This window comes from Oxyura jamaicensis, chromosome 9, assembly GCF_011077185.1.
Source record: "Oxyura jamaicensis isolate SHBP4307 breed ruddy duck chromosome 9, BPBGC_Ojam_1.0, whole genome shotgun sequence".
Classification (NCBI taxonomy): domain Eukaryota; kingdom Metazoa; phylum Chordata; class Aves; order Anseriformes; family Anatidae; genus Oxyura; species Oxyura jamaicensis.
The window spans coordinates 4,664,810-4,690,385 of NC_048901.1; the positions used below are offsets into that span (position 1 = coordinate 4,664,810).

A 25,576-nucleotide genomic window follows, 5' to 3' on the forward strand; every position below is an offset into this window, starting at 1 on the left:
AATTCTCTGAATGAACGACTCCCATTCTGTGCTCTGGTTCCTTCAGACAGCCCATGTCCAAATTCTAGGTTGCAGGGATGGCTTGTCAGATGTGTTGTGTTGGAGCTGAATGAGCCACAGCACTGGGCCTAAAGGCCTGTGGTGAAACGTGAGCTGAGACAACTGCTGCATTGTCCTAACTGGGGATGTACAGGTGTGCTCCCTATCCTGTGTCCTGCTTGCCAGCTCATACAGACCTCTTTTCAGGTTCATCTAGTTCTTCTTCAGAGGTATGCAAAGCTTCTTGCAACATAGAGTATCAGAGGATCAGCCCCCCTTCCCTGGGATGCCTTGGGTCTCTCTGAGGTATTACGGAAATTCCAGTCTCTGTTGGATGGGATGAGTGGAGTCTACAATAAGATATACACAGAGGAGACAAACTGTAGCCACAGGAGGTGGTTGCCCTTGTTTTGTGATACTTTCTCATGGAGGAAAGATGAGGACAAGCAGGGAATATATCCTTCACAGTTGCTTACAGCCTTGTTGAGATGCAGCACTGGTTGTTTTGTAACGCTTGGAATGCCTGAGTGCTGGACTGTTAAAATGTAACATAGCTCAATGCTCCCCAGGGTATTTAGAAACTATAGAAGGAATCTGAAAGGGTTTCACAAACTCTTTCCACTGCTGAAAGGTAGTTGAGTAGCTTATGCAGTATAATACTATATTTTTTTAATGAGACATCTCATTTTGATCAGCTTCAACTTCTCACGTTTCCCAAAGCAGGATGCCCTGTTCTGTAGTTGCAACAAAAACTTGACCAAAACCAATCAAGCTCTTAATGATCTGTAGTCGGGAAAGCTTGTTCAGAGAGCTCTGCAGACCCTCATACAGCATGTTGTAAATAAGCTATCTGAACTCTGGATTGAGTATGAAAATGTTTGAGAACTGCACAAGGGTACTTGTGGTGAAAATGCAAAAATACATGCACTGCTTTCATAAATGAGAATGTGGAGCTGACCGCTTTGCTCATTGCTTATGCAGTTTACAACAACATAAGCTTCAGATCAGCTGTGTGGCAAGTCTTCAGCAATGAGGTTTGTGGTGTGGTGTTGACTTTTATGCAATGGGCAGATTTAGAACAAGCTGGATTCAGGAAATACCTTTTTTTTTTTTTTATGGTTATCAGATTTACTACTGCATCCTTTAGAAGGAAAGCTCTCTAAGGTGTTTTTGTCTGAATAGACTTAAGTCCTTAGTTCTGAATGACTGTGCTAACTGAAACACCACGATCAAACTCTTGAGGAAATAATGAACTTCTGCCAGCTTAGCTTTTTTTAATTATTATTATTGTCATCAACTAAGTATCTTTCGGTGGGTTGAAACTTGACCTTTTGAAGCTTTATCTGCTCCTTGTGGGTTTAAGGGGAAAGGCAGTTGTATGATGTATCCAGAACAGCAAGCCTTCTTAATGAACTCTGAAGCAGCTGCAACCAAGTGATCGTGCAGTTTTTGCCCCTTTGGAGAAAGCAAGGGGATGGTCTCGAGGTATCTGTGCAGGCTACTAACCTATAAATATGTAGAAGCTAATAGTTGAACAGATTGCAAGACAGTGTTACTGTTTTTATTGTTTATGCAACGAAAGAAAGTATTAAAATGATATCAGTAATAAACTAAGTCTATACAAGTTATTTTTCCTCATTTAAATATAAAATATCCAATAATGAACTGAAACATGAGGTCGTTAGAAACTTTGCTTTCTGCTTCCATATCATGAGCCTTTTTACCCCCAGTATGAGGGCAGCTCAGAGTTGCCATAACTGATTGATCTCTAATGCGCTTGTGTACCCAGGGTCTCTTACTGTTTTTTCTATATAATCTGCCCCTGCATAGAGGAGACAAACCAGATTCTTTGGTATATTCTTGATGTGACTATACCAGTGTGAGTGGATTGGCTGGCTTGTCTGCAGAATATTTGGAATATTCATTCTTGAGTTGCTTTTTGTCACACGGATTGTATGGGTTGCCTTATATCTAGCTGTTATAACTGAATTATGAAGTACGTCCTGTTAATTTTGTCTGGAAAGGCACTGGTATGCTAAGAATCATGCTTTCTGTGAGATGCCAAGAGGCTTGGGTATCTTTTAGCACTTTTCCAAACGCCGAAGTCCAAAACTAAGATGAATTAATATAGAAATACAGGTTTACTGTAGGATTTTCCATCTGTGTTTCTATATGAGGTGTTTCCATTCTTCCTCTGAAATGCTTTATATCACACTGTTTCTTAGGAAACTGAACAAATGTTTTGGAGGTGCATGCTTTCCTCCCCTTCACTTGTTTCTGGGGGAAGACAGACCAGGGTTAAACTCGCTCTTAACATTGCTACTCTATGGCTGTCTGTCAAGTAAAGAAGACTCCATGAGCCTCACACATCTATCCTGATCTTTCTTTTCTGAAGCCTCTTTTCTGTATGGTTTTAGCTACTCTTAAGATCTATATGCATGTATCTGTCAGAACTCTTACAAATGTTCACAAACTGAAGTGCATCCTCTGTGTTGCTGATCAGGAGTGGGTGCTGCTTGCCCATGTTCCTTGATGTAGCTGCTGCTAAGCCACAGCTCTTTTTCTGTTCTAGTCACTGTCCTTTGCCTGTTCTCTGTTCTCATTGCATTTCTTCTTCTTTCTCTCTTAGTTTGTGGCTCCTTCTCCAGGTTTCCTCTGCAGCAGCATGTCTGTGTTGGAGTTTGGCTCCTTGAGATGGGTGATAAGAGCTCCTGAAGCACGACCAAACTGCTTGCCTGAGCCTTCTGATCTGTAAGAGTGAGCTGGCCTTGCAGTGGCTGTTAAGGAAGACTGAGGCAGCAGACGTGGAAGGTGAGTCTTTAGGAACCGACCTGTTATCTCATCCTCAGGCACAAGGCTCCATCCCATTCAGTAACCACAGCAATGTTGCCATCCTTGCTCTTCTGTTTGCTACAGCCCTTGCAGTTTGGACAAGCATACTGTAAAAAAACATTACCTCTCGCCACCCTGACTGTGCGGGGTCCCACCAAAGTGGTGGACACCAGACCTTTTAATCCTGGTGATCAGCAGGGAAGATCTGGGACCCATAGTACGGTCAGTAGTACTTACTGGGCTTGGAGAATGTCAGGGTGTTTTCTGTAGGGATAGAGAAATGTTGCAGATGTCTGAATGGTATTTGTGGGTTGTTCAGTTTAAAACTTGATCTCTTAGGCATAATGTAATCAGGGGAAAAAGGCTGTAAATTGTGTTCACTGTGGCCCATTTATAAATAAGTGCTGGGAATATAAGCATGCTTATAGGAGCGAGGGATGTTTTAACCCTCCTTCTGCTACAGAACAGTAATTCTCTAGTTTTGCTGTGGAGCATGGCAAGTGAGCCCTCTGCTGTTGCAGAGCATGGCCTGAGTATCCCTAAATTATACATTTTGGGGTTGGGAGGGGAAAAACATGAAAGAAACTGAAGGGAGGTGTAGAGGGCAAAGAACTGAATGGCCATGCGGTTAAAGCATGTAAGGGTACTCTGGCTGTTGAGTAAAGGGGTGTAAGGAAGGAGACTGGATCCAACAGCTGATGTTGCAGCTGAACACAAGAGGGCTACAATAACACATTTTCTCTTGACAGGAGATTTCTGGATGCAGCTTTATTAATGCCTATTTACCTTGTGGCCTGCTCTTAGTGTTATACAGCTGGGAAAAGGAATAAAATGCTACTTAACACCCTTTAAGTCCTTGAGTACACCTATCGCTTCAGTGTAGGCTGTAACAATTTGAGACTGCTATTTTTAAAACTTTCCTAGTACCTTAAACTGCTTAAATGTTGGGACTATTTACTGAACGTGCTGTTGCTGCTCGTAAGGTACCAAAATCTGTGGCACAGATAAATCATTCTGTAGGTTCTCTAAGGGTATGAATACTTTTTCTGCACTCAAATTGTGGAGAATCCAGATCTTATGAGCAAAAGAGTACATATGAAAGAAAGCAGGGGGAGAGTTGTCTGGAAAAGTACAAACCCCTGCCTAGTAACACAAGGAAGTGTTAGATTGCTGCTTTATTGATCCAAAGTGCAATTAAAAGCTACCTCCTGCCGCTGAATTTAGATTGGGCTTTTAATTTTTTTCTTTTACCTATGGATCTCCCATCAAGTGGAAAAAACCTTCCCAGCAGGTCTCCCATTAAGTCACCAAGTTCAGCAGCATGAACTCCCTGTTTGACAAAGGGCTGCTCACCTGGGATAGTCTGTGGTTCTGCGTGCCTAAGAGAAGCTCAGTTTAGGTGCTGAAAAATGAGGCGGAGGAGTATGCTGGCTAGAGTCAGGGTAAATGGTGAGTGTTCTGCTTCGTTTGTTGTGGTACTTGACGTCAGTGAAGAGGCTTCTCTGCAATAAAAGGGCGTGTGGTTTTGGTTTCTGTAAAAGGAAATGAGGCAGTTGTTTAGAAACGAGAACTTTGTTTTCTTCCTTATATAAAGTATGTTGCAGGCTTAGGACTTCATCAGTCCAGAGCATCTGACTTTTAGCAATGGCTCCTTTTCAAATAAATAATGTCAAAACTCACCAAAGCTTACAGCTAGGATCTAGAGAAGGCTTTATCAGCAGCTCAATGCACACAAGACTGACTGAAGCCACAGTAACACTTGATTTGAAAATTGTCTGCTTCTGAATGTGATAGGCTGCTGGAAGAGTGGAATATAAACTAAGGGAATGCAGCATCCAGCAGCAGTAAAAACAACAACAACAACAAAAACCTTCTCGCCTTCATTTAAAGCCTTGTCAAAGGGCCCTCGGGAAAGGAATTTTCCTCCAGGCAGTGACAGAAGCAAAAGGAGAAGGGCCACAAAGTGGTCTTGCAGCCTATTCTGAGTTAGAGGAATAACTCCCGTTGCTTTGTGAGCTTTTGTGTTCAGCTGAATTAACTGGACCTAAGGGAAGAACCCAAAGGAGTCCATGGTATGGCATTTTTCTGGCTTAAGGACACCCCCACCAGTGCAGCTGGCATAACCCCGTGCCACAGCTGCCTCCCCCGCTCCCAGTGCTGTGCAACACTGATAACCATCAGCAGTTGCTGCTTGGGAAGTCTGAGCTATCTTCATCACAAAGTTACCCAGGCACACTGTGCCCGGTGGTGGGGAAGCAAGGGAGGGGGAGAATTCCAACTCTATCACTTCTAGTTAGTCAGTCATTAAGTACAGCCTGGCTTTCTGCTCTGGAAAGCATCTAATTTAGGTGTGATCCTATATCTGCAGTCCTGCTTCTGTAGGGCAGCAAAATTCGTCCCTCTGCTAAGCTGCAAGGTTGGCCATAATGTGTTGAAGTTGGCCGCTGCCTTTAATGTGCACCGTAAGCATGGTGCGTTCCTGCTGCTGCTTGTTTTCTGAGGTACTTGGAAAACACAAAAGCAGCAGACTGGTTCTCCTGAGTTCGTGGGTCTACTTAGGTTAGGTCTTTGCATGGAAAAGTAAGATCGTTGGGAAAGGATTAGGCTGGGAAAAAAGTATTGTCTGTTACTGGAGTAAGTTACATCGCTGAGAAGGATGTAGGCTGCTGAAGAGAGTTGTTTTCCTGAAACTTTTTTTTTCTGGGGCGTGGGGAGCGAGTTGGGATGATGTGTTCAGCCTTTACTTTCTAATTAATGTTGGAGATGAAAATGTTGATACCTGCAACTCCAGTACAACTGCACTGTGGTGTCCGCATTCTTGCATGTTAGGCAAATCCAGTCCAATTGCACATACCTGGCATACCAGCTGGCTTCCCGAGTTCCACGGTGGTGTCTGTGGACATTCCCTACTCAGCAGCAGCGAGGAACATCTGGGTTTTGACCGCAGAGCCAGCTCTGTTGTTCTGCATAAGCCACAGCAGGTGGGACTGGGGACTGAATGGGACAGGAGCATGATTCTGCAGTTGGGAAACCAAATGCGGACCTCCTGGGGAAGGCAGTATGCCCGTTGTTCGGCATGGCAGCTTTTGTAGCCTATTTACTCATTCCAGCTACCTTTCAGAGCATCTAGGAATGGGGTTTGGTCTCCTTTGTCAGATGCTGACAGCAGTAAGTGTGTTTGGCAGACTTAGTGATGGTGTCCTGGCAAAATCAGCATGGCCAGCATGGCACAGTGTGTACTGCACCACAGCAGTGCTGTGAAAGGCGAGCATTTTTATGCGGTCTGTAGATAGCGCTGCTTTATAGGCCCAGGGCGTGTTCTCAGGAAGTGACAGAAGCCAGAGGCAAGCACACAAATGAGGTATCAGCGGGGTCTGCAGGGAGCTGGGACTTGTGCTTCTCGTGTTGTGCAATCCAGAAATGAAACCAGAGGGGTCATCAGCCAGCAGCAGTACAGCACAGCACTCATCGTGCTGTGGGGTTAGAAAACAGAAACGAGAAGTGAGCGAACAGAAAGGGAGGTTTCTGTGAATGTGTCTAGACCAAATCATAGTTTATGGGGGGCAGAGGTCATGTATGCTGAGGGAACTGTGCAAAATGCCTCCACACCTTTAAAAGAGCATAAGGATCATATCCCTGCATGTACATCTGTACTGATGTGTATTCTTTACGGTTAAGAGGGCTGCATGGGTGATGTAGGCATAGATACACATGTAGGCATAGGCCTAGAATGCCTCAGTGATGATGTCGTCTTACTTGTAGAATCAGGTTGTGGGTGTTTTTTTTTTGTTTGTTTGTTTTTGTTTTGTTTTGTTTGTTTTGTTTTTTTTTGTTTTTCAACATTCCCAGCCCTCAATTTCAGAAGCTCAGTTCTTTTCTCTTTTTCCTTTAGAAAGCATGAGTTCTTCAGTTTTTGCAGGGAGAAAACTTGGAAAAAATCTGGCCCTTCAATGGAGTAGGATGCCATCCCTTGTCTCTGAGTTTCTGAGTGGATTTCACTGCAGCTGCTGTCTCTGATGTGAGCACGCTATTGCTTTTGTCCAAGGGATACGCCCCCTTCGCTGAAGCCAGAGGCTCAGAAAGAGATTCCCCCAGTGACAGCCATTGACACCACAGTGTCCCCTGGAGTGCCTGAGCTCCTTCAGATTTCCCTTCCTTGCTGACTCGGATGCATCCAGTGCTGCATGCAGGAGCTGGGCATATCCTGACTCCAGACCCACCACATGTGGTGAGATGCATATGGTGCACGAGGGGAGCATCTCTCTTTTGGACTGGAAACTCACTGTGGGAGTTGAACATCCTGACTCTTCCCATTTTGTTTCTAACTCTTGCCATTTTATGTTTTTCTGGTAGTTTGTGTCTGGATCAGGTTTGTCATAAGATCTTGCGAAGCCTCAGGCCTGGATTTAGAGCGTCTGATCCAGATGCTGAGTCTGTGGAAGCTGCATGTTCTTTTGGCACCCGCTGCTTACCAGCAAATCCCTGCCAGAGGTTACGGGGATTCGCTGATCGGCTGGCAGAGCTACTCGCATCTCGCTCCCTCACCCAGCTCAGCCACAAAGAGCAGGTTAGCAAAGCCCGGCCATTTACGGTATTTAAGCAGAGTCTCGCTTCGGTGGGGATGGCCGCAGAACAGCGATGCCAGTAGCTCCACCGGTGCCTCGCAAGGTGTGAGCGCCGGCTGCCGGCGCCGTGCGGCCGGGACGGGAGGCGCGCTGTGCCGACACCCCGCTCTGGCTGCGGTGCGAGGCTCCCCAGCACCTGGGCTCAGCCCTGTGCAGGCCGGGGCCGCCTGCGGGCAGCGGCGCAGCCACCCCGGGCGGGACGCGGGGAGCGGCCCGGCCCTGCCGGCCCTCGGGGCTCGGTGGCCGGGCTCCCTCCCCGGGGCGGCGGCAGGTGCGGGGAGGAGGCGCCGGGGAGTTGCCTTTCGGGGCATTGTGGGAAGGCGCGATGCGGCCGGGGCCTCCTCACCTGGCGGGCGGGAGGCAGCCGGCAGCCAGCCGGGCCGGGCCGGCTCCCAGCCTGCGGCCGCCGCCACACCATGGTAAGTGCCGGGTGGGCCCCGCGCTGCCCCGAGATGGCGGCGGTGCCCCGGGGATGGGGGCGGGGGGGAGCGCCCCTCCACGGGAGGGCTCCCGGAGCGGCCTGGGGCGGGCCCCGGGGAGCCGGCTGCGGGTTGACCTGGCCGCCGTTCCCCCGGAGCAAACGGCGGAGCTCGGGGGGAGGTCGGCGGGGGTGCGGTGAGGTGAGGGGGACGGGGCACGGAGAGAAAGGCAGCGCAACCCCTCTCCTCTGTGTTCTCGGTCGCGGAGAAAAGAAACTTTTCCTTCCTGAGAAATCCCTCTGCTGGAATGAATGGCCCGAGCTGCGTTTCAGCAGAGGTGCAATGCACGGAGGGCTGTCCCAGCTGTTCCAACAGGTGGGAGCCCTGTTCCCAAGGGAGCTCGGGCAAGGTCTGCGCCTTTTTGGAGGAAATGAACATTGGATTCTTTTTATTTCCTCCTATCTGACCCTTGGGGTGAGCTTTGGTCATGCTGACAGACTTTGGTAGCCAACCAGGAAAACAAGGCTGCTCTAGAGAGAGTTGATTAAGGCTTCCTGTAACCCGAGGAGCTGAGCTTCAAGTCAGCACCGTGCCTGGAGGAGTATCGAGTTTGCTTTCACATGGGATTTTGTCTTCTGGCTGGGCAGTGCCTGAGCATTGCAATTTCAGGCAGGGGGTTTTGTTGCGTCAGGAGCACGGGGAAGAGCCTTTTCCCCATGCACGTTCCCTGGTGTCTGGTGAGCAGAGGGCTCATGCGGAGCCTTGCCCCAACCCAGGGGCCTCTGCTCAGCTGCCTCGTCTCCCGAGAGCTGTAGGAGCTTAGTCGGGAATAGCTCTGCCTTTCTGCCAAGCTTGGCTGAAGTTTGTTTCATCGGGTTCAGAAAGAAAGTGATGGGTGCTCGTGTATGCGGTTTGGTAGAGTCTAAGCTAAAAAACTACCCACTCAAGTAGGGTTTTGTTCACGGCAAAATGATGAATAGGCAATAGTAATAACCTGTGTGATAGGGACTGTATGGGCCTGGGTCTGCTCCTACGGTGTGTGTTGGCAGCTGGTCTACCTGCCCAACCCAGACCTTCGGCTGGGTAGAGGTGGCAGTAGCTGCTTGTTGGAGCTTTTACAGCATTGGATAGGGGCAGCAGTCCTCCAGGTTAAAGGGATCCTGCGAGGGAAGCCCTTCAGCTCTTCAGCCCTGTGCTTGCAGAGTCTGGTGGCTGTTTGCTGGGATCAGAAAAGGTTGCCGTGGTTATTCTCTTTTGTTAAATGCGATGACCGACATCCCCAGAATAATGGCTAGATTTTCCCCAAGGAAGACTGTGGGCTCTCGAGCAGTAAGATGGTCAGTGATGCCTTGTAATTGAGAAAGCATCTCGCTGTTTGATAATTCAGGCTTAGGGCAGGTTCTGCAAGCATGCCCCAGGCTCCTGTCTTGCCCAGTTTGCCTATTGTGTGCATCTGTAATATCAGTTACCAGCAGTGCAACTGCACAGGAGTCTCTGCTGGGGGTTGAATTTTGATGTTTGGCTGTGTCCCCAGAGGTGGAGCTGAGCTGTTTCTTTTCAGTGGTTTGGTCAGAACACACCTCATATTTGTTGTCTGGTGTATTTAGAAAAATGTACCCTGTCATTACGTTAGCATGTAGAATATGTGCAGTAACAAATTTACAGATGGCAATGCAGTCTCCACAGCTTAAGTCCTCATACATATATTCAACCTTTCTGGCTACACCCTGAGACAGCCCCATATACTAATTTCCCTCATGTAAAGCTTATGTAAATAACTGGAGTTCCTATTTTGCCCTTGAAGGTCAGTAAATATGGGAGGTGATTTCAGGGAAGCTGAGCTCAGAACTCTGCCTCGGTGCACGCACTTCACAGATGCCAGTTCTTAAAGCACTCACGGTGGTCCCAGGGGAGCAGTGCTTACAGTAGCACTGCTTATTAGCAGAATTGTCTGCTGTATCAATTATATTTTTTTTAAATGTGTGTGTTGTTTTTCCTTTTCTGAGGCATCGCTATGATAATGCTTGCTGGCACTATAACATCAAGCAGTGCTGTCAGCCTTACCCTGTTCTCCTATTGTAGAACCAGTGCTGATGAAAGGGTGCTTTTGTCAGGGTACTCTTTCACTTAAAATTCCTCTGTCTGTCATCCAGGCTCTGTGAAGGGTTGTTGCACTGGGTTACCGGTCAAGAATTAAGGGTTATTGGGTTACAAACCAAGAATAAGCCTTATTCAGGCTCACAACTGAAGAACCTCCAGCAGGTCATTGAAACTCGTTAGATCGGTTCCTCCTGTTTGCTATGAGGCAGTTGTGCTAGCCACCACTATCACATGGTCTGAGACTTGAATGGCAGGTAATGGTACCACGTCTCAGCAGGAGGGTGGTTTCAATTGTTGGCTCTGTTGCAGATCTCCAGGCAAGTTTCAGGAAAGTATCTGTTTAGCAAAGTTTACTTCGCATCCTGCTGAGAATGACCAATTTACTGCTCAGCTGCTGCCTTGTGACGGGTCAGACAAAGGCTTCTTAGAAAAAAAGACCAAATTCTCCTCCCTGACGTGTATTGTTAACGTTTCTTGAAGGACTGCTTTCTCAATGGATAAGAAAGTGAAAGAGCAGGGACTGAGCAGAGAGGAGAAAAATATTTCCCCAAGGACAAATGTTGCTGTAGTCTTTCATGTCCAAAAGTGTTGCAACACCTCGATCCTACTGCCACCTGACCATTATCAGTATAATCTCGATGAGAGTACATGGTTCTGCTTGCATAGCTTTGAGTTGTTGCCTGCATCGCAAAAGGCCCTGCTTCCCTCCTGCCTGTGCTGCTCATCAGTACAGTGAGAAAAATCAGTTCTTGTAGATGTGATCTGAAGCCCTGGAGAAAGATCAAAAGAATCCCCCTGAGAACGGGGGGCTCCACAAACATGCTTGGCCTGAATAGAAAAGGAGCTGGCGAGCAGTGTTTCCATTTAGCCAGACATTTGATACCCATCGCTGATCGAGAAGCTTGGGTGGAAATGTTAGTTGAGGTGGCTGCAGGTGCTGACACCTGCCTGGCGTTTGTAAATGAACTCTCAGCTCTTCTGAATATTGACTTTCCCAACAGTCTCAGTGCCCTTAACTGCTAAAATAAACACGGATCTGTAAAAGATGTTTTCAGTGTTTTGCAGAACTTCCTATCTGCAGTTTGAAGAAGAACGTGCTCTAAACTTTGCCTGCCTTTTTCCACTCTGATACAGCAGCGTATTGGCCTGGCGGAGATGAACTTTGCCTTTAGGAATTTAACTAGGAAGGGCAGGAAGGACAGCAGATAAGAACAGATGAGAGGAGAGAAAATCACAAGTAAATGAATCCAGTTGGTTGAGGCAGTGTCATACACGGTGGGGAGGTGAGGGGGGAGTACCTGTGATACTTCATTGTTTCCAATGTAGCGAACTGTTTGTTTGGGATCTGATAGTAGTAATGGAATGGCATTGCTTTGAGAAGATCCCGAGGTGTTTCAGCTTGGGAAGGTGACTGTAGGGGAAATTATATAAATGTGTGAAATTATGAATGCTGGAAGAATGCTTCCTAACAAGAAGTGTCAGAGTACAACCTGTGACGTTTATAGGCACTAAATGTAAAGAAAACTAAAGAGAATATTTTTTCATACAGCATAGCTGAAAGATTTCTCATCTACTGCCAAGGGTGCCGTGGGTGTCTTATTAGGCAGTTCACAGAGGATTAGTCCACAGGTACGTTGTCTGGATCCAGTTTCTGTCCCTAAGTCCTTCATGCTGTGATTCCTGGAGACTGAGGAGTACCAGCAGAATGATTTTATGCATGCCCTCCTTCTTACAGTCTGCCCTCGTGGAAACCGCTCAGATCAGAGTGGTACACGGGGAATACATCATTTGGTGTTCAGTTATCGTTTAGCTGGACTTGTGAATACCATTTTGTGGGATTTGCTAGGAAAAATGTTTTTTAGGGTTCTCTTCAGGAAGTCTGCAGTCTCTGGCTGCTGACGTGATCCTCCTCCAGCTTTGGATGTTCTCTCCTGAATACTTACTATCGTTACTAGAGACTGCCTGGACTCCTTGGCTGTGCAGTGATTGTGATTCACACTTGACGCTCTCTGGGTAATACGCTCAGTGTGTGGAGCATGTCAAAATGTTTGCCTTTTTGCAGCTTTTCCTTTAATAGATTACCTTTCTTTTAATACAAAATCCTATGCTTTATTAAGCGTCGTGTAGACCTTCTGAAGGTCACCAGTTGTATGCAGAAGCAGCAGAGGGACGGAACGATGGAGGCACTGAGGAAACCAGCGGGCCAAGGAGGGCTGATAGAGCTGCTTCTGCCGCAGTACCGCCAGGATTTATGCTTTGGCATTTGGCATATGCAGCAGGCATTTATGTGAGCCAGTTGTAGTCTTTCCAGTGACGCCTAAATTAAATACTGCTGCTGTAAAAAGAATCCTTTTTGTTACCTATGCACAGCTACTAATTGCCATTCCTTCCCATTCATTTCCCTGCTGTCCTATTTCTCCAGGCTGTCATCTGCATTCGCTTGGCTGCTTTGGGTGTGTGCTTTCTTGAGCAGCCCTGGGCTTTGGCATTTTTGCAGAGGCTCTGGTTCAGAGAGGTATAAGATCCCATCGTATACAAATGGTGTTTCATTTGTGAGTAGGAATGTAGCATGCAGTGCAGGAGGAACAGAAACTAAAATTAACATTTGTGTTTGAAGGCAAGCTTTTCTGGCCAGACACGTCTTCCTGGCCTAATATGTCCTGGATTCGTGGTTCTCAGTATCACAGACGTAACCTCAGGTGCTCGGTGCACCAGTCTCTTTTCTCCTCTAACTTGCTGAATTTGTGTAAGACGTCTGTCTGCTATCTTCTTTTCAGGCACGAGAAGAAAAGATAACGTTAAAAGCCCTCCTCAGCAGCCAGTAAATGTCTGTGGTTGCCTTGCTGCTTGCAGGCAGTTTTGCTCAGAGGCTTGCAGCTGCAGACAGCTAGTCAGCCAGTGCAGGGATTCCCGCATGACCATCACCCTCCGCTTAGTCCCCTGAGGTGATAGACATAAAGCACAAGGAAATAAGAAATGGAATAATTTTTATTTGATGAAAATGCAGAAGCTTACCACGTTGTGCCTTTGTCTCTCCCAGCACATGAAGTGTTCAGTGTGTCTGGTTGTCTGCCCACAGATCTAGAAAAGTCGTGGGAATGTCTGAATGACCTACAACAAAACAAAATGCTCGCACCTCACAACCACCAGGCTCAGAAACATAAGTCAGGTTCCTCAAGTAAGGCATGTTCTACTTGATACCTCTTTCTCCATTTGGCATTTCCCAAGAACTAAGCCACTTACCAGCTCCTGCTACACCAGGAGGGAATATAGAGGCCGGTATAGCAAATGACCTGAACAGAGAAAAGCTAGTCCTGCAGCGGGGTCTGAGCCTGGAGACTCAGATGCAATCCCTTGCTTTCCAAGGTGCTTCTGAGGTTTGCCTTAGCTCCTGCTCGGGTAACAAAGGAGAGCGTGCTGCAGATGGACAGTGAACATGAGGGGACGTTGAAAAGCAACCTGTTATTTTTGAATCTTAACTTAATTGCCTGCATCTGTGTGTATTTCAGCTGCGAAATAAGGCTTTAGCAGATCGTCTCTTCAGAGCTGCCGTAGCTTTGGATCCTGTGAAGAGTGAGCGCATGAGCTGAGGGCAGTGGTGGGATGGGACCTCAGGCATGTCCTTTCCTCCAGGTCTCAGAACAAGACCTGGATGAATAGCAGAATTAATTTTTCATCCAGAAACTTGCACTCGAACAATTTTTTCATTCTGGAGGCAAAATCTGGGACCAACATAAAAGTATTCGGTGAGATCCTGTGCTCTGGCTCTTCCTTCCATAAACAGTAGTTGTTTCTTCCATTTTTCATGTTCGGGTTACTAAATCCATGTCTTTTTTTAACCCTAATAAAAGGTGCCATTTTTAAAATGGAAAACTGAGAATGTCTCCATTGAAAATGTCTAAACGAAGTGCTTCAGTGTTTCCGGAAAATGACTTTGATGCTTTTTCAAATCACTCAAGAAATGATCCAAACTCATGCTGTCTTCAGTCCCTCCAGGGCTCATTTTCCCAGTGAGTGGCTCTGTTGACGTGATGTACAGGAACTGGTGGAGTCGGTGTGAGGCTGCTGCAAGACCTGTGGTGTTCTCACCCTGCGGGGCACTGGTGTCCCCAGGCTGCAGCGCTGTCCCTCTGCTGACTGAGGAGCCAGGGGAATGCTGTCTGCCTTGCTGTGTCCCCTGCCCCAGGGCAAAGCCTTCTACCTTTGTACCTGAGAGGTCAGAGGCAAGGGAAGGACACCGCAGTACCACGCATAGCAGGGTTCTGCAAATAACTGATAAGGCAAAGTGGAAATGAGAGTAAAAGTGACTGCACCTTTTGCCAGAGTCCATTGGACTAGCTTTTAGCTCTGATTCTTCACAGACCCTTCTGGGACCAGACTGGCTTATGACTGTAAAATAGTCTGAGGCTTAGGTGAATCACAGGCAGTTCAGCTTCTTGTAATAAAAGGGTTTTAACACACACAGACAAACCTCAGACAGCCTTGGCACTTCCCCTGCTTTCTGGTGAGTCAGTTCATTGGGGCAGCGCTCTCAGCAGTTTGCTCAGCCTCCTGCCTCATCTCCTCCTCCTTAGAGCTGCCTAACCGAGATTTGCTACCCCCAGCAATGTATAAACAAACAAAGATAGGTCTGAGGCCCCGGCAGAAGAGATGCGATTACACAGTTAATAATTGTTCTAAATGTTTTCAAATGGCGCTGCTCTCTGCGGGGTCAGCCAGCCAACATCCCTGCAGGTGCCGAGGCTGGAGGTGCGAGCACCAGCTCCAGTGGTTGTGGTGTGGTCACCGTTCTGCGCTCTCACATTGCAGCGTTTGAGGCAGGTTTTATGCACGCTTCTTGCATTGATTTGTTCTTGCTTATTGCCTGGAAAAGAGTAATTCCTCTTGCAGGAATAAAAACAAAGTTACAAGTTAAGAAAAATGAGAGTAATTATCTTCTGCATCTACATCCTGGAGGTTTTCAGGTCTTGTGCTGCCTCTCCTCTCCGGAGTGGTGCCAGGAACCCGACCTTACTGCTGGTGGGACACTGGCAGCTGCAAGGAGGAGGCAGGAGGCTGCCCGTGTTGCGGGGAGGAGGTTATGGAAGGAATGCTGCTTTGTGAGGAAGGAGCCAAGGTCAGGAGGACTGCGCATAGAGCCATAAGCAGGAGTGGGAGGGAGCCTGCTGTGGGGGCGAGTGCAGGCAGTGATGTGTCAGCTCCTGCGGAAGGACGAGGGATGCACAGCTGCCCTGAGTGCTGCTTTCCCAGCCATAGGTAGGGTCAGAAGTGTTTTTGGCTCAGAAGTTCAGCTCAGCTATACCATTTCAGTTATGGGCTTGCTTAACTCAGGTAAGGCTATCGGGAAAGCTGTTGGCTGGATCAGTACTGCATGGGGTACGGATCCTTCAAACGCTAGCGTGCCGGTCAATTTAAACTCTTAGTTCAGTAATAAAATAAGGATGAGTTCTGCATCATGAAGAGAATAAAATCAATGTGTAACTATAGTCACATGTGCCTGTAATGATCTGGCACAGGTTTTATTGCACGGACTTTGGATGCATTGTTTAGGGGAAATTGTTCAGAAATGTTCCTAATGGAGATTAAGCTGGAAGGAGCTCTGTGCCAGTTGGACAACAGTACGCTACTTTGGCATTCTTGTGGTGCTGTTTTTTCACTTTTTTTTTTCCTTGCTTGCTTACATCAGAGAGACTGTGTTTTAAATCTTAAAGCTAGGAATCTGCAGCATTCAATAAACCTGTCAGCTTCTGTGATGCTGTGAATGAAACTTCCAGTAACAGTAAACAAATGAGGAAATTAACATTTTTAATAAGGTAGCCTGTTCCCAGGGTTTTACACTGTTGCTCTAAAAATCCCTGAGCCCCCAGTATATATATATTAAAGGTCAATAGCCAAGATGGTGACTTTGTGCAGCTGAAGAATACCAACATACTTATACTTGTGTGTTACTCTTCTGCCTCTCCCTGGTGTGTCTAGGATGTTAATACGTCAGGTGAGTAGTTGTCCATACAGTACGTCTTTCTCGCTTTACCTAATAGCCTGGCTTTCCAATCCATGGATGTGCTCCCAGTGGCTGTGTGTTTTTCAGTTATTCATCCTTTTTTAAAAGAAACATTTTAATGACAGTAGGCTTTGTTCATTTTCAGGTGTGTTGTAAAAATAAGTTCATGTAAAAGAATTCAGGACAGCCATTTATGTTGAGGAAGACGTTTTTTCATATCAGAGGTAGGAATGGCAAATCATAGAAGACAAGCAGAATACGAACTCAGCTAGACTAAAGCAATACAAGGTGATCAAGCAGGCTTCAAGGGAGTCCGAATAAGTTAAAAGACAACTTTGTGATGAAAAGCTGCTTTCTCTCAACCAGGTAGAGCCAGTCAGTCTGACTTTCCCAAGGCTTCTGTCAGCAGTGGTTGTCATGTCAGCAGCCAAAGGTGTGGCTTTTTTCACCCCATTCCCCTTTTTATGTGGTCCATGACTTTTTCTTAACATGTCATAGTGCCTCAGCTGGCAACAGCAGGCTTAAACTTTGTAAACTTTAAAATTTGTAAATAGAACTCAAGAGTTTCTGAGTTCTGCCAAGCTGTGTGTTTTAGGATAGTAATTCCTAATTTGCAGTGATTAGTTACTTGTTCAGGAACCTTTCTGTTTGATAGAGGTGACTTTGATTAGGGAGAGCTCTTAACTGAATTTGGAAAGGTGACAGCTGAAGCACAATCTAAAAACCTCGCTGCTTGAGAGGCAGAGCTGCCTCCCCGAGCAAATCCTTGCCAAAACTGAGAACCCACGAGAGAGAAGCCTGGCTTCATTTTGTGGCCTTCCAACAGCTCTCTTCTCTCAGCCCTCTCCTCTCCTTTCCTGCCTTCCCTCCCCACTTGCAGTTCTTCCAGGTGCTACAGAACAGTTTTGAAACCTGTTGGAAAATGCTCTATAGGTGGACTTAGGGAGGCAGAGAACATTGCTAGGGCGGTTTCTTCTCGCAGTGGGGTGAATTAGATCCTCGCAGCATTGACCCCTGGAGTTCACCTTGCAGAAAGAAACACAGCAACTTTTAAATGCTAATATTGTGGGACAGCAACCTGGAAGAATGATGCTGGGAGTCAGGAAAACCTGCACTGTCTTCCCGTGCAGTCTTCTTCATTTGATATCCTTACTGATGGTTTGTTCTGTGTGTAATGCCGTGTAGCCTGGACTCCTGTAGAGAGCCTTACTAAACGCTGCGGTGCACGTTAAGACCTCTGTAAAAGCTACCAGGGATCCACGTTTGCAGCCAGTGAGCTGGGTGTGAAGTGTTCAGCTGGCTTAGGATGTAAGCCTTCTGAGTTTAGCATTTTTGATGTCTCCTCTATTTACTGTGAAATTACTCTGTCAGAAGCCTACCATTCGATTTTCCTGTAGCCCTGGAACTAAGGGTACAGTTTGTCATCCTGGCTAGTTCTGTAGATCTCAATAAAGCAGAAGGCCTGTAATTTTCTGACCTGTTGTATGAAGTATAGCTACAGCTGGTTGAGAAAAGGGGACAGAGTTCAGGCTTAGAAATCTGGTTTGAATTCTTGATTTCCAAGAAATCCGTTTCTTCAACTCGAAAATAACGTCCTATGACTACAGAATGCAGTCTTTAGGCTACTTACAGACATTATGGAGATAATTTGGCACCATGCAGTAGGTGGCTGGGTCTGATTCAGTAAAACAAGCAAATAAAATTACACTCAACTCTCAGACTGAAGCGTCTCCTACAGACTCCACATGCGAAGACAGCTGATGCTGTGATAGGAACTGCACTTCTCATCCTGACCCGCTCTAGCCTGGACCTAAAAATCCTCTCCAGTGTCACTTCTGGGTCTGCTGGTTGTTAGTCACAGCCAGCACACCCTGGAGATGTGCAGAAGGAAACCAAGCACTCTGCTTCAGAGGCGTTTGGTTCAACGCAAGTCGTTTGTCTTTGCTTTACTCTGGAACTGGAACTTTTAAGGATCAGAAGAATTGCAGGATAATCTACCTCGATTTCTAGCTTGGCTGCTGAAAGCCAACCCTAAATTCCTTAATCAACGTCTTGTTAGTGGCACTGTAGAAAACGAAGTATGTTTCTGCAGTCAAGGAGTGAGGAACAGATGAGCTGTTAGATTGGTGTTTATGCAGTATTTCAACATTTCCAGGTTTGTTGATGCATCAAAATCTTTCCAGTGAGCTGTGATCAGCAGAGCTATGAGAGTGGAAAATGGGTTGTATCATGTCAAGGTGGCTGGGCAGAGCAGAGCTGAACTGAATCAAGTGGCAATAGCAACGTGGCAATTTGATGTTCACACTTAGAGGAATTAAGGCATTTAGCCTCATGAGAAAGTAATTTTGTTTATCTCCTAGAGAGTTCTCCAGTCTGAATGGAGTTTAGAAGGTAAAAAAAAAAAAGGGGGGGGGGTGAGGGGGGGAGGCAGAATTGTCAAAAGGGGGAGAAAAAATATTTTTTTCCCCTACGTATCTGCCACTTGAGAGTACACTGGTTTGGTGCTGACTGTAAAACTGGAGATGGTCTACAGTAGAGGCTCTTATCTGTTTTCCAGCTGTAAATATTTCCATAACAGTAAAATCGATTTACGAGGTATGCAGCTCTATTTTGCATATGAAATAGAGTATGTGTGGAAGACCCACAAGACAGGATTTCTGCAGCCAGTATGAATCCTGATGCGTTTAAGAGTGTCCGTAGGTAGCTTCTAATTGCAAAGAATGTTAACTTCACTCAAGAAGGTGTTGCTAACACATCAGCTGCATCTTTACAAGAAACAGTGGAGTTTTCAAAGCAATTCTGAATGGAGAGCAGCTCACTTTCCTATGGGTGAAACATGACATGCTGAAGTATGCTAATCAGTAGAAAATGGCAATACTATCCACAGAATTCCCTAGTTTATTGATATATAGCCTTTTAAAGACACAGGGTTGCTCTCCTGGAGATAAATTTATTGCTTACAGATACTCAGGTTTAAGGTCCATGAGGTCCAACAGCTGAACCTAAACTTGAGTACCCTTTCTTTATCTTTGCCTGTCAAAGCACTGCAAGCCAAGATGTCTTCCTGAGGGTGTAAGAAACTTGTCTCAAACAGCATGATCTTGCTATGCTGACATGCTCTCAGCTTTTGCTGGGGATCCATTGACTAATTCCCAGCATTTTCAATCAAATCTGATCATCCTCTCCTATCTGCCTCAATGTAGTTTTAGAAATATGTTTATCAAATAGCTGCTGGCTGTGCCTGATTGCTTTTAAATGGACACCTGTGGACCTGCTGCTTTTATCTTCAGAACCTCTGCTCTGCTTCTCAAAATGCACTCCTCTTCACAAAGGCTCTGGAGTTAATGGTGCTGTGCAGCAAGCAAGAGAGTCTTTTGTTCATCCAGCTCGTCTCAGTGGACAAAGTGTATGGACTGTCCCTTCATCTACCTCGAGGGGGTAACCCTGACAGCTGGAATATTACCATGTCAAAAACCAGCTGGTAATATCCACAAAGAAAGGCAAGAACATGGTGCTTTGATCTTCGCTGTAATTAGGCCATGTGTACTGCCAGCAGCATAATTATTTTTATTTAGCAAACTCATCTGGAGAGTATTACAGTGCTCAACACAAGGCAGCTACAAAATCCTTGTAGTTCTATCAAACACATTAGTCTAATGATAGCGAGAGCCATATTTGCAGCGGCTGATTCTGCCACAGGCAGATATGAATAAAACAATCCAGCCTTCCTTAAAACGATCCCGTATTGGAAGTCTTTCCCAATATAGTCAGAACGCTTATCTCCAGGTTACTCAACAACTCCGTGACCTAATAACTAAAGAATGCTTCTGAATTATGAATATTAGCGTTTTCTGTAAAATCCAGTTATTTTTTTCTTATTTGAAGTAGAAATCTCTCAAGTGCACTTCTCTGCTGGGACTTGATAGTAATCGTGAACCTTAACTTCAGTCTTTACTGGGGAGATGGAATGATGGAGGAATTATAGGCACAACTAGCTGGAATAGAAAACGAGGGAGAAGGGACTAGGGTGTAGATTGAGAAGTTGTAGGGAAGAGTTTGGTCGGCTAATGGAAATGTGGTCATGGTGAGGGACCTGCCAGCCCTGGTCTCTCTTCTGCTGGGAGCTTGCAAGGATCACAAGTAAGTGAGGACAAGGAGGCTCCTGTGCTGTTCCCTAGAACATTGCCTCCGAGCCTTGGTGCTGTTGAGAGAAGCCATGGGGATGCCTGTCAAAAAGCAGAGCAGGTCACAATGTCCTCAGCCATTGAACGTATCTCTTGCCCCTTGAGGTTTTTTCATGTAGCAGAGGACATCTCATTGAGATGAATGTCATCCTCAAATAGATCTCCTGCATTCTTAAAGCCATTTCTGTGCTGCGGGTAGATGACTTACTAGACCCCTTAAAGGCTCAGTATAGTCAGTTACTTTCATCTCCCTGTAGAAGTACTTGTGTAAGTGGGCATTGACACTTCTCGCCCAAAGGCCTGCTGGCATTTAAAAGCCAGTGCTTCTGTATTCTAATAAGACTGCTAATTCTAAACATGAAAAAAATCATGGCACATCCATGTAAAATTATGACTGGCTTTGAAACTGAAATTTTAGAACAGTACATCTCGTGCTTCTTTAATGTAACGTCCTAGGTCTCTGAGGTCTGTCCTTTGTTGTCACACTCGTCTGTGTTTCATAAATTCTTTAGTAAAAGTAGTTGAGCTCCCTTTCCAAAGCAGTTGGCTTCTTCCTTCTGCTCCTTACAGCCTCTTCTAGGGGCATACTGCTTAGTGTGTAACCGCAAGTAGTGCAATGCCAGAGCTGTTGGTGATGACGAGCTCTATCTCAATATTCATGTTCTCATCTTGTGCCACGCTGTGCATCTGTGACTTCCCCAGCCCCTCTGTGTTGTGTACCTTTAGTCCCTTTGCTAACGTGTCTGGTCTTCCTGGAGGAGGGACTGGGGCTCTCTTCTCGCCACAGCAAAGGGGTGATGCTCTTCCAGTTCCCCAGGGAAGCAGCAGAATAGAAAGCAAAGCCACCGGTTGCCCGAGGTAAGGAAGTGCGGGTGGGAGAGGATAGGGAGGGGACATCTGCTAGGGAAGGAAGCAGGAGGGGAAGCATCCCAGCTTCCATGCTCAGCCTCCCCCGGACCTCCCGTCAGAGTCAGAGGTACCTTTGCTGAGGTCTGAGCTGTCCTGTGGCAGGCACAGAAATGCCTTCCTGCCACTGCCCGGGGCAGAGCTGGCTGTGCCCAGTGCTAACCTTGTTGCTTTGTTTTCTCTAGATACACTTCATACTGCTGTTCAGTCGACAGGGGAAATTAAGGCTTCAGAAATGGTATACGACACTACCTGACAAAGAGAAGAAAAAGATCGTTCGAGAAATTGTTCAGATTATTTTGGCTCGCCATCAAAAAACAAGTAGTTTTGTTGACTGGAAAGACCTCAAGCTTGTTTACAAAAGGTGTGAGTAATTTTATGAGAACATGTAATTACTAATCATATAAATAACATGCTAGAAGTGGAAAAATAAAGGTTCACTTTAGCACTTGGGTTTGTTTTTACAGTAAGATATTGGGAACCTGCCATCATGAATCTAACAGCACAATGACCCTGGATAAATTGGCAGGGTAAATTATGGAGTAAAAAAGTATTTGTACAATCTATCAAATGAAAAAAAAAATGGAGTAATGTAGTATTTGTGGTTGAAATTCTATTAGAAGGCTTAGGCTCCTGATTCTTCAGGATGGTCTACTGAGAAGTGTGGGCTTCATCAGACTCTGAGAAAGGCTGCAAGAAAGGTTCCGAGGCTCTTCCAACATTTTAACAATTTCTGTCTTTGAAAAACTTGTTGTTTGGAAAGTGTTAATTCCCATTTCATTTTTTTCAAACAAATAATTTGCACAAGGCTTAGCAATAGCTAACTTCTAATTCTTGTGAAGGGACTTGTAGTAAACAGAAGTAGGTTTGGGATACAGCACATTATAGAAATAAGTGACGTCTTCCATTAAGCAAAAATTGCTTTCCTTGCTGTGAAGTGATGGATGTAAACATCTGATCACGTGCTGTGATAAGCTGGGGCTCTGGCCATGGCACCACAGAGCTGAGGTAGATCGTTACTCCCATCTTGGAACAATTTAAACAATGTTTTGGTGCAAGTAAATTGTGAAGATTGACTGGGAGTAGTAGTTTCATGTTTTCTGGCCACATTCAAAACACCATCAGTCATTTGGCAGCCAGCAGGCTTACTGAGATGTAACACTGTCCACCTTTATTTTTATATTTTACATATTTTATTTTATATTTTTATTTTGTTAAGAAAGAGCAGTAACTGCAGCAGGCGCGGGAAATGGTTAAAGTACTGCTGACTTACTGTTTGTTTTGTTGAGACCAGTGTTGGAGACCAGTGCCAGGGGCTAGAGTTTGCTTTTCTAACTAAATGAATAATTTGTTTAAATTACCGGATCTTATTCAGTGCTTTCTAGGACACCATGAGAATGAAAGAAGATTATTTTAGAGACAAGATAGATGTTAAATATCACTTGTGTAGCTTCTAAGAGCCTTTGCTCTTAGAGTGTCCAGCTGTTCACTCTCCTGTTTTTGCCTTTATTTTCCTAGGTATGCTAGTTTGTATTTCTGTTGTGCAATAGAAGACCAGGATAATGAGCTCCTGACACTAGAGGTCGTTCATCGATACGTAGAGCTTCTGGACAGATACTTTGGAAACGTAGGTTCCACTCTCTACCACGAACTGCATTGCTGGTTGGCTGATAAACAGATACCTGTTGCTGTTTTGCTTTGTGTTTCCATCTACACTAATTGCCCCTTAGTCTCTGTCAGTCCAAAGGGAAATTCATTATTAGAATATTTTATAAAATAGTTCTGAAAATGTCATAAGGTCAAGTTTATATTCTAACTTCTAAATAAAAATAATATTGATGTTTTCTCTGGGAATAGAATTTAAGGGAAAAGCTTGAGAAATATTTTTTTAAAATGACAATGCTGGGTAACAGTATTTTAATTCTCCCTCCTGACATCTTCAGCTATAAAAACAGCAAATAGATTTTCATAATATTGTATAACAAGAGCACATAAAGATGAGAAAAAGTTTTTTGTTTTTTTTTTTTTCTTTTCCAAAGAAAAGACCCGAGAAAGGTTCAAATTAGTCTGATCTAGTGGGTGGCACATGATTTATTTTTTTAATTGTTCTCACTACTTTAGTTCATCTCTTATCTAAATCACCGTGCCATGACTCACGTCTGTAGTGCCTCAAAACAAAAAAACAGTTAGTGACTGTGAGGTCACTAGGACAGGGAATTTGTCTTGCTCTGGGAAACTGTGTGTGAATATATGTAACCCATATTGCATAGCTTGTATAAGACCTACTATAACATTAGTAGGCTAGGAAGTCAGCTTTGTTGACTGAAACCCAGAACAAGGGTAGTGTATTTTATAAAATATAGTAAGTAGAATATCTTTGCTATAAGTCTAGGCTATATACATGAAGAGAATATGTGCCGAAGAAGCTGCAATATTGCCTAAAATGCACCTGGCTACCTGCCATGAGAGTGCATATACTGAATACATCTGATCATTTGAAAAACTTCTAGTCCAATGCGGTTCATAATGCTGTAAAGTGATTTAAATGTGGGATTTTTTTTTTCCTGCCAGGTGTGTGAGCTGGATATTATCTTTAATTTTGAAAAAGCTTATTTTATTCTTGATGAGTTTATAATTGGTGGAGAAGTACAAGATACTTCAAAGAGGTCTGCAGTGAAAGCCATAGAAGACTCTGACATGTTGCAGGAGGTAAGGCCGAGGAAGACTAAAGGCAAACACCTCATCTTCCTTGTTTGACAGGAGCTTAAAATATAGCTTAGCACTTCTGGTACTTAACTGTCCGAGTGTGGTTTAAGTTCAGTTTTAGTAAGTGCAACAACAATACAATTAAAGGAGCAGTTACATAAGCTTTCAATTCAATCCTCTTGCATCTTGCAAAATCATCTGGAAGCTCTTTATACACTGCCTTTGCTTTCTTGCAGTTTAAATGCTATAGTTTCTTGGATGCTATATTAAGAAACAGGTTAAGATATATCTAAGATATTAAATGTATGTACATTATCTAAGATAACATTTTATGTATACATAAATATAGAGAAATCTATTGTTTCATTAATACATTGGAAACAATGACCTACAATGAACATTTAAAATTGGAAAGAGTATGTACTAGAAAACTCCCATTTTTATTCTTAAACACCCGTGTGGTTTTTCTACGAGACTCAGATATGTAACTTTTATTCAAAATCCCTCAGGGAATTTCTTCTGTAACTCATAGCGTTGAGCCAGCAATGGCAAATGCAGTTGAATGTGATAGATTGACTTCAGTTTTCTGGGTACTGAAGGATCCATCCTAATATAGAAGGAAATAGCATGATGGTAGGTCTAGTTAGGGACACACTATGGAGTTGCCCAGTTTTTCAAACTGGGCTGGTGTTAGCATATGAAACCAGGCCAGCTTTGTACAAAGGTCAGCTAGACCTTTGAAGATCAGATTCTAAAAGGCTGTTAAGGTTTTAAGAGTAGAATTATTTCTACATTAATCTGATCTAATTCCGTGCAAAAGTACTACATACATATATATACATATATATAATAGGACAAGAAGGTTTGGTTCAAAGATTCTATATTACTCTGCTGCTTCATAATGCATCAATTTTTTTCTTTTTTTCTCCAGACAGTGGAAGAGTACATGAACAAGCCTGCATTTTGACGTTAAAACTACCTGGAAAGAGAACTGCTATGTACACCTGTAAAATGCACTAGCTGAAATTGCTTCCCAATGTGCCAGATCCTCAGAGAAATACCAAAAAGCTGTAACTAAAGGGGTTTGTTTGTATAATGATCAAGATGAAGGTCAGCTGATGTAACACAGGGTTTAACAATTCTGTGTTTGGATTACTCTGCATGTGAGTTTCTGAGAATTGTTTTTACCCTTGATCTAGTTTCTCTCCTTGCTGGACTGAACAGTTGTTTTGTATCATGTTTTTTAGCTATGGGTTTTGTCATCATAAAATGTTAGTCTGGCAGTACATGGAAGAGGTATATTTACTGGTTTTGGTCCACCGCTGACCACGTGACTCTACTTTTGTACGAATGTCCATTACTTTGAATGTAATGATTTTTCTGCTCTAATAATAATTTTTTTCTTAAAGCCAAATTGTTGTGGGCCCTGATTTAACAAGCTTGTTTTGAAAAGATTAACTACTCTCCTGAAGAAGAAATGTACTTCTCTTTGGCCCAGCCACTTTCAGTTGTAGTGTCTTCCTTCTCTTTTCTGCTCTACTCTGCTAGTAAGAGTTTTCCAACCACTATTAGAGCACAGGCTACACTTCCATTTCATCTAGAAGACTGTTCTGAATTGAAGCAGACTTCTCCCAGGTTTCCCAAATCCTTTTTGCTTCTGCATGTGGATGGTCTGTCTGTCTTCCTAGATCTCCTGGACCTGGAGAAAAGCTATACAGCCTTCGGAAACATACAGCTCAAGAGCAGGGGATATTCTGAAGAGGA

General features: G+C 44.7%; 1 protein-coding gene and 2 long non-coding RNA genes across 3 annotated transcripts; all 3 read left to right on the forward strand.

The window, feature by feature from the left end:
• The first annotated feature begins 787 nt into the window (after positions 1-787).
• On the forward strand, positions 788-4,741 carry LOC118171310. Its single transcript, XR_004753152.1, has 2 exons — positions 788-2,850; positions 4,142-4,741. It is a non-coding gene; the product is annotated as an uncharacterized LOC118171310 (long non-coding RNA).
• Positions 4,742-7,816: 3,075 nt separating this feature from the next.
• AP1S3 (adaptor related protein complex 1 subunit sigma 3) lies at positions 7,817-25,226 on the forward strand. The gene is made up of 5 exons (XM_035334296.1): positions 7,817-7,915; positions 21,292-21,470; positions 22,625-22,733; positions 23,678-23,815; positions 24,744-25,226. Exons 1-5 carry the CDS (start codon positions 7,913-7,915, stop codon positions 24,777-24,779), a joined length of 465 nt encoding a protein of 154 aa, XP_035190187.1. The 5' UTR covers positions 7,817-7,912; the 3' UTR covers positions 24,780-25,226.
• On the forward strand, positions 8,515-14,914 carry LOC118171308. Its single transcript, XR_004753149.1, has 2 exons — positions 8,515-8,954; positions 9,003-14,914. It is a non-coding gene; the product is annotated as an uncharacterized LOC118171308 (long non-coding RNA).
• Positions 25,227-25,576: the final 350 nt, after the last annotated feature.

Excerpts from the sequence above, each read along its gene's own strand:
- AP1S3 (XM_035334296.1), top strand. Across the intron at positions 21,471-22,624 it reads CTCAAGCTTGTTTACAAAAG|GTATGCTAGTTTGTATTTCT; the intron begins GTGTGAGTAATT and ends TTATTTTCCTAG. Across the intron at positions 22,734-23,677 it reads TGGACAGATACTTTGGAAAC|GTGTGTGAGCTGGATATTAT; the intron begins GTAGGTTCCACT and ends TTTTCCTGCCAG.